The following is an 8,985-nucleotide window of genomic DNA, read 5'->3' as shown; positions in this document are numbered from 1 at the left end:
ACCTCCTCTACTAATTAAAGAAGTTATTTCTTTTCTTGCTCTTCATTTGAAGACACTGAATCCACTTTTTCAAGGCATGCTCTGGTAAACCAGACAAAAGATTTAAAAAGGGAAACTTATGAAACCCAGTCACAGTTACTAGTAAACAAATCCTTTTCTAAAAAGCACGGCCCTCAAAGGCCTCTCACTATTCTCCCCTCATGTTCTGGATATGACTTATGTTTTAAGAAGCAGAAATTAACTGAAAGGGTGTATAACTTTCACATTGTGGAACAAGAAAGCAGAAGATTCACAGAAATGCACAAATACTTGCAGGGGGAAAAAAAAGTGCGTTTTAAGGGGGTTTTTAGAGAAATGACCTGACCTTGATAGCACCGTCATGACAAAATAAGCTGCACTAGATTCTTCCTAGAAGTAAAAGCAGCACTGAAACAGACCTGATAATGAAGGGGAGGTTTAAGGGTAGTATTCCCTCCTGGCAGTCGTAAAATATATGTGCCTCAAAACTTAATCTCCAGGCTGCTGGTCTGACTTACAAGAAAAAAAATCAGTATCCAAAGTAAATTACTCACAAGAACTAAACCAGAGTTGTTTACAAAGCATTCTAAATTTTTCACCATCTCTTACATCTAGAACCTTTGTTAACAGTACTTAGAAAAACACTGCAAAAAATATTTTATGCATTCTAAAGTCATTGGTCTTTCAAGTAAAATACCCTTACCCGCTACAATCATGAGACACTTTTGCTTTGCAATTTACCTTAGTTCTGGAGAGAAGAATGAAAATTTGTCTTATCCAAAGTATCAACTGACAATTTAAAATAACAAAGTTTTAAAGGAATTGTCCTTGATAAAAACATTTGCATAAAAACAAGGAGTAACTATTCCAAACAGATTCTCCCAATGACAAGCTCTGCAGGCAAACATGAAGATTCTTCTCAGAGTGTGATGCCATGTGTGAAGGGCTAAAGCAAGTGCACACCATTTGAAAGCCTCTGCTTGTACACCAGGTAACACCACCACTGTCAGACAGTGGGAACCTCCTGCTGTCAGTTGTACTCACTGAACTGGCTGCCACTGATCTCAGGAAAATAAATCAATAAACAAACCAAGCTGAGCAAGTCAAACTTTGTCTCCACTCACACAATCAAATTTTCAGACTAATAAGGCACTCTGCTTCCAAACGTAAGAATATGGAAGAGTGCCGGAGAGGAGAGATTCCAAGCATTAAATTAATTAGCAAAAGTGCAATTACCAAAAACAAAGCATAGAGGATTTCAATTTTCACAGGCTACATGTTTCAGAAACAAATAATCTTTTATATTAAGAATATTTTACTGTATTTTTGGCAGTATAAATGAGTGTTCTACTGAGAAACCATTCCCACTACAAGAATCAGCTACTCAGCAAGAACATGTCACAAGTCCCTGACACGGAGGGAGGCTGGGGGAGGGGAGGTCCATTTAGAAATTATTTTTGTAAGTCATTAAGGATGAGCCATTCTAAAAGATTCAGTTAAGAACACATGCAACTACTTTAAAAATCCCATAGCAGCTTTTGTAATTTCAGGTTCATGGTACAAGCACAAATTACTTTTGACATTATCTGTTCAGATTATTGCACACATTTTATTGTTGCCATTTGAAGGATTCTAATAGCATAACACCATCTTTATTAAACTGTTGATACAAGATGATTCTTTTAGCATAAAGTCAGATGAAGACATTACAAAAATTACATCGCTAATAATAGATTACAATAAACTATTAAAAGAACAACTTCCTTATTATATTGATATTTTGTTTACAATTAGAGACCAAAAAAATGAGGGGTTTCTGTCATAATATTTTACTAAATTAGTATTTAAATAATACTTGAGGCACTTTTCAAAAATTATTGAAAGCTATGAACAATTAGCACACTGAGTTAAATCTGAAGAATATGTCTACAATATTAACTGTTACATATGACAGCACTAGTTGCTTTTAAAATCCAGTTTTCTAGGAGGTTAAAAAGTTTGTAAAAGTCAGTTCCAAGCTTTCTGGCTGTCTATAGTAGCAAATATGCTGCTCTCATAATTTCAACATACAAATGATTGTTTATGTATGAATTAAGCCTCACAACATTACCTGTAAGGTAGGAAGTGCCAGTACCCTTTATACAGAATAGACAGATTGTGACTTGCTGAAACAAAGAGGAAGCATGAAGCAGACAACTCCATGGGCTCATCCCACTTCACAATACAGATCTCTGATACTTCTCCAGAAAACTCTATTATGCTGATAGTTCTACCATTGAGAACAACATGTGCTCCCAAGCACAAGACTAAACACAGAGCAGATGATTTTTAGAAAGGAGATCTGTTGTACTTCAGTTGTTCTTGATCACTCAGTACAAAACTTTCTGTGACTTTGCAGAAAAATCACATCATATTTCTGTCCCTGGACTTGCCAAAACACACTAAAATCACAGAAGTCAAACTGTGTTCTATGCATATCCACAGCCATGGGACAGAAATTCTTGCCCCCGATTTCAAAATCTTCCACAGAACAGGAAAGCTTTGCAGTTTCCCCATCTCACCCTACACCTAGCTTCTCTGCTAGTGTCTTTGTGCACAAAATAAAAATAAATAAAAGTATGCTGCTGTGACTGAGAAACAAACATTCATGGTCCCAAGCCAAGGGCACCAGGCATATCTGATTTGAAATACTAAGTTCCTTTAATTTAAGACGATCAGACAAGTTATTGGAGTGGATGGAAGAAAGCTGTTTCCAGTGGGAAGAATTTTCTTGATCCTTCTGGCAAATGGACCATCAAAAAAAAGAAGTTCACCCACAAATATCACAGTTGTTCACAGTCATATCCCAAAATGGGTTCTAGCCACTTCTCCACCTCTGCCACAGACAAATTTTTTCTCAGTGCATAATCTTCAATCTGCAAAGGGACCACAAAATGTGATGAAGATTTTGAAATTCCAGCTTTAAGTGTTTACAAAGTTTTTGAGACATCTGCTCATAAGATGATTTTGAATGTGCTAACACTATTAAAATGGATAGTATAAGTTACCTGATCTTTACATATCTTGCCAACAGCAAAATATTTGGAATTGGGACTGGAAAAGTAGAGGCCAGAAACTGCAGAAGCAGGAATCATTGCTAGTGATTCTGTTAGACCAATTCCTGGAAAAAAGAATGAGAATTTTCTTATTCTCTGAACTGAAAATAAGGACAAATTCAGAACCTTTTTTTTTGTTAGGCAGCTTCGAGCAAACCCAAAAAAATCTTGATGCTTTTGGATGAACTAAAAACAAACCCTTTTTTCACTTGTTAACCATTAAGAAAACCCACAGAGCTTTAAACACACTGCAGACTTTCATTACAATTACTGTAGAGTAACTGTGCAGTTTGAAGGAAAAAGCTTGGACATTTTGGCAAATGAGGTTTTGAAGCACGGGAAGGTGTTTTTGGAATTGTGGAAGTAGCAGTGAAACATCTGACATGTAAAATATCAGAGGAAAACAAATGGAATTAATCCCTTTTTAAGAATTACCATCTTAAGGTTCCTGTGGACCAGGAAATACACTGCTGAATAGTTTTTTATTCTGTTTCTATCTGGAATGTCTTCTTACAACCATAAGGATGCCAGACATTTTCTCTGTGCAGCAAAACCCTGTTGGCATGGAATCTGCTAATTAGGGACACAACTCCTCCACCATAAGCCCTGGCAGTGTTTTGCAAATTCTTCCTTGAATGAGGCAAAATAAAAATGGCAATAAAAAGGGGAAGATAGCAATTCCCAGAAGTACTTCAGTTCAGTATTTTATGTAGTTCTGCACCACCCGATTTGTTCTTTTGTTGGAGTTTTGACTTCACATAAAAACAGTTTAAGAAACTTAGTAAAGCAGAGTTACCTGTTGTCTCCTCAATGTTTGCAAGTTTCCACATGGTGAGTTTTTCTGTATGGTCAGGCTGGCTGGGATATCCAGGGGCAGGGCGAATTCCCTCATATTTAATTTTGCGTAGGCCAGAGAGATCCAGCTGCTCACTACTACTGTAAGCCCAGAATTCCCTTCGAACCCTTTCATGGAGCTCCTCAGCAAATGCCTTGGAATAGAGTGAAAAGATTTTTTTCTGTTTTACTGATGCAATAGCTCTTTGATTAAAACAAACAATGATAAACACCTTCTTGCATTCCCGTTTTCAAGAGAGCTCTTAACATAGGTGAGACACTTGAAAGAATTAAAATTCATATGCAACACTTATTTTGCTAATTCAAGTACCTTAGTTACTTCTCTTATTAACAGAGAGTGGTTTTTTGATTGTCCTGCTTTAAAGAGGTAAAGATGTGGACAAGTAGCCCAAAAAGACAAAGCTCATTAACCTATGGTAGTGACCCATCATTATAGCACCGAGGTCATGAGGTCTTGACTATCTGGGTGTCTCACCCAGGTCTAGCTATGGAAGGCCACATCATTCTTGCCTCCATGCTAGGCTCAGATACTAGGAGCATGTGCTGCTGCTCCTTTTAGCAGAGGGCCTTTCCTCTAGCTCAAAGTGAGCAACAGCTTTTCTGAACTGCTCCTGCAGCTTACATGATTTTGCCAGCACTAGTTGTCCTTCAGAAAAAATTCCCACTTCAGTAAATATCTTCAGATAATAACAATAATAATCATCATATAATAATAATAATTATTATTATTATTATTATTTCTGAAACCCTGCTATAGCTTGAAATCCACAGCTAGAGCTACCCCCACTTGCATTGCCTCAAAATGGCTCTACATTTGCTGAAAAGTTGCCAGGAAACACATGATAAAACCTCATACCTCTGCTAACCGATCACCGAGTGCCTTCACCATTATGATGTTGTATTCATCATCCTGTTTCCTAAATTCATTGCATAAATCATCTACACCAAAGCAGGCCACAGCAAACAGGCCTAAGTAGTCACGAATGCCAGAATCCAGTGGTGCTATGAAGTCAGAGAGGCAGTAATATGGATCTGTGCAGGCAGAGTCCTTTTCAGCCTAAAGTAATGAAATCAATGCAATAAATCAGAACATTTTAAAACACATTAGTATTAAGTGCACTATTAACCTAAAGACCAGTATTTTTAAGAGTAAAGGGCTTAGGGCACTTCTGACAAACACCTCAGTAGTCTTTGAGCCATGGTAGCTTTCCTATAGTTAAATTAGAAGAAAACCACCTCTCTTACTCTGAGGGTATTTGGACAACTAAACCCCAAAGAGGAGAGATGCAGCACTGAACATACATTTTGCTTCTATTTACAGTTACTGAGTTTTAACAACTTATATTGCAAACAAATTGCTACAAAGTAAGGAATACCCTTGTGCCAACCATTGGGTAAGAGGAGGAATATTTCATCTCTACCCCTAATAGATTCCACATTTGTAAACAAAACTGACGGCTGATGTGCAAACTGAACAATTCTTCAGCAACTCTCACGGTAGAATGGTTTGTGTTTATAAACACTCCGATGTTCTTATGCTACAAACTATGTGCTCAGTGAACCAGACAAAACAGTGCCCAGGATGCAGTTTTTACTAATCACACACCAACAAACCATTATCTATCACAACCGAAAAGCTGAATCCTAAACAAAGTTCAAGCAGGTTTATGCAAAGGGAAGTGGCCCAAAGGAAAAGGTCCTGGAGGCGCTGGTCAATACCCAGCTGAAGACGAACCAGCAGGGTGCCCAGGTGGCCAAGCAGGCCAATGGCACCTTGGCCTGTATCAGAAACAGTGTGGCCAACAGGACCAGGGAAGTGCTTCTTCCCCTGCACGCAGTACTGGTGAGGCTGCATTTCAAATACTGTGCTTAGTTTCAGGACCCCCAACTGAGGAAGAACACTGAGGTGCTGGAGCAAGTCCAGAGAAGGGCAATGAAGCTGGTGATGGGTCTGGAGCACTCATCCTATGAGAAGTGGCTGAGGGAGCTGGGGAAAATGAGGCTGACGCGAGACCTTATTGCTCTCTACAGCTACCTGAACAGAGGCTGTAGCCAGGTGGGGGTTGGTCATTTCTCCCAGATAAAAACTGACAGAACAAGAGGACAGAGTCTTAATCTGTGCTAGGGGAGGTTTAGGTTGGCTATTTGGAGGAATTCCTTCACAGAAAGTGTAATTACGTACTGGAATAGACTGCCCAAGGAGGTGCTGCAGTCACTATCCCTGGAGGTATTTGAGGAAAGACTGGACATGGCACTCAGTGCCACAGTCTAGTTGACATGGGGTTATTCAATCACACGTTGGACTCAATAATCTTAGAGGTCTTTTCCAAACTGATTCCATGATATAGGGAATTAAACTGCTCATTGGCTCCTTTTCCAAAATTGGAAAAAGGTAACAGAAAGAGGTGACTGAGCACCCAAAAAGAAATCTTGAATCATATCAGTATATTACTTGTGGAAGCATGATTGCTATTTAAGAGGTAGCACAGCTCTTGCAAATCAACTTACAGAGAGAGGAAAGTTATTTAATGGCTATCACTTAGCTAAAGATTCATTTTTTTAATCCTATGACAATATTTTAACAATGCTTTTCACCGATCCCCAACTGCATCTTAAAAGCAAATAAAACACTCCCACCCCTGAAAAACAAAGAAAAATTGTCTATTAACCTGCAAGGTTACAGAAAGTACCATAAAACTAAAGAAACATCCTTTATCCCCTCAGGTGAAATTTCTGTTAATTTTAAGGTTCTTTTGTAATTATTAGAGTTAAGGAAAATACTCCATGCATTTCTGACTTTTAGATTTATTTCACCTCCTTAATTAGTGTCAATGTCATGGAGAGAACTCTGTGTACTGAAAGGAATATTTTATATAAGAAAGAGAAGACAATTATTCTCTTCTACTTCGCTCTGCTGAAGAAGACTCTGCTGAGTTACTATATACACCAGGATGCAAGAGATGCAGCTAAAATACACAGAGTCTAGAAGAGCAGTATGCACAGATTTTCATGACCTTAACCTATGAGAGAAGCCTGAATAATTGGGATTTACAAGGTAAAAAAGACTAAGGAAAATAACAGTATTCCAATAATAAAAAGCATTACAAGAACAACATCAAATGAGGTATTTTCCTTGGGAGAATCCTGGCAAAAAGCCAGGAAAAGAAAGTAGTAAAGTTGATTTACATGGGGTATCAAAATGCTTAACTAAGCCATAAGTCTCTGAAACATCCGTGCCTGTGTGCTTGTTGAGAGCATCTTACATAAACATCTGCCATGGGTTGTCAAGATACACTAGATCCACCTCAGGAACTGCAACAGATATACTTAAGAGCCACATATTTCTTAGTGCAGTTCTGCAATGCTGGCACATGACTGTTCTCACAGAGTACTGTACTCCAGAAATTTAGGTAGTTATATTTTTTTTTTCTGCCCACATTTGACGACTCTCAATATGTGAGCTATGGAGAAGCCAAATCAGGACAGGGAAAAAAGAGAGGCAGAATATATTGAAAGTTCAATCTACCAAATTAAATGCAAATCTAGGTAAGTACGATGCTCTCCATCAAAATTAGCTGCCAACTAATTCTAAATGGCCCCTTCATACAGTGAATTTTACAAAAAAATTAAGACTATCAAAAACAATTATCTCCATTGAGCTTTATTTTCCAGGTTTTTTAAATTCTAACTGGGTTTAAGCATTAACATATTCAAGCAGAGTTTTTCATCTACAGTAGAATCCAGAGATATTAAGAGAACAAAGATTCATTGGGTTCTAATTTAGCAACACAAGATTCATGTGATTAATTTATACAGTGAATTGCTTTAGGACATCTTAAAATTGAGACAGAAAATGCACGTAATATCTCAAGATGTCAAACCTATAAAGCATTTTGTACAATTATTATAATGCAAAATACTACAAATACTACAATACAAAGACCTGGCTCATCACTAACAGGATCTTGTTATTACTGAAAGAAATGACAAGACAATGACTGCAGAAAGATTACAACAACCATTTTCTACAGATTTTAATAGGGCACTTCTATTACATTCCTGCTATTCAGGGGGAAAAACAGTCACTTAGGAAGTGTGCTGTCACTGTACCTGTTGCCTCAATCCATAAAATTTTGCTATTGGTTCTGAAGATCCCACTGCCTCTTCTACAGCATACAAGTGGATATCATCTTGAACACTTCGAGCTGGCCAGAACCCAACCACACCTCTGGCTTGTAATTTCTTTTCATTAATCAATGTTTTCAGTAGATCTTGAGCATCATTATAAACTCTCTTAGCTTCTTCACCTATTAAAAACAAAAGAAAAAAGAAATTGCCTTAGAAAAGGCATGTTTTCATAATTGGCTAAACAGGTTTAAGAATTGTTTGAAGATTGATTCATTTTCCACATAATTGTCCAATGACTGCAATGATCTGTTAGCTACAGCAAAGATAGCAGTGTGATCATAGGGCTGTAACAACACATACCTTAGAGAAAAAAAACCCCAAACAAAGTACAAAATGTTTCAGCCAGCACCATTCTAGTAGAGGCAGAGAACACAAAACAAAATAAGCAAGAGACCCGGTGTGTGCACCTACATTACCACAGTGCAGCAGACCTAGAGCACTGCTTTCAATGTCACCCTTGCATTTTCATCATGTATTTCAAAGCCTACTGAATAGCTTCAAAAGGGGACAGAGCTCTCCTGCCACCTTCACCAACAAGAGGAACACAGATATATTAAGCGCTCTGCTGCCATTTTCTGTCAATAAAATACCTCCCTGTGCTTTGGCAGGTGAATGCTAAATAAGATGACTGAGCATTTTTCTGCACTTATTTTTCAGCCTCACATGGCAACAGTTGGTTCACTAAGCATTGCTTTGAACAAATTATTTCAGTGACGTTCTTTGAATGTATTTGTACTAATCCTATGTATTTCAAAACATTTGGAATCTTACTGCAGCACACTGGGCCTGTTAGGGTTAGTTATATGAAGTAAATGCAATTTCAATACCC

At 37.9% G+C, this 8,985-nt stretch overlaps 1 protein-coding gene across 4 annotated transcripts in view; it reads right to left on the bottom strand.

Moving 5' to 3' along the window:
• Window positions 1-1,579: 1,579 nt before the first annotated feature.
• The window catches only part of MTR (5-methyltetrahydrofolate-homocysteine methyltransferase), a 32,697-nt gene continuing 25,291 nt past the window's right edge, over window positions 1,580-8,985 (bottom strand). For all 4 annotated transcript variants that reach the window (XM_082276823.1, XM_082276825.1, XM_082276824.1 and 1 more), the window contains 5 exons: window positions 8,079-8,275; window positions 4,825-5,025; window positions 3,910-4,102; window positions 3,066-3,178; window positions 1,580-2,933 (listed from right to left, as the gene is read on the bottom strand). In XM_082276823.1, the coding sequence (XP_082132949.1) occupies window positions 2,841-2,933; window positions 3,066-3,178; window positions 3,910-4,102; window positions 4,825-5,025; window positions 8,079-8,275 (797 nt within the window). In that variant the 3' untranslated portion in view covers window positions 1,580-2,840. The remainder of the gene's footprint in view (window positions 2,934-3,065; window positions 3,179-3,909; window positions 4,103-4,824; window positions 5,026-8,078; window positions 8,276-8,985) is intronic.

This window comes from Coloeus monedula (genome assembly GCF_965178545.1).
Source record: "Coloeus monedula genome assembly, chromosome: 2".
In the NCBI taxonomy this organism is placed as follows: domain Eukaryota; kingdom Metazoa; phylum Chordata; class Aves; order Passeriformes; family Corvidae; genus Coloeus; species Coloeus monedula.
Note: the sequence above shows the minus strand (reverse complement) of the source record. Positions and strands in the feature narration are given on the sequence as shown.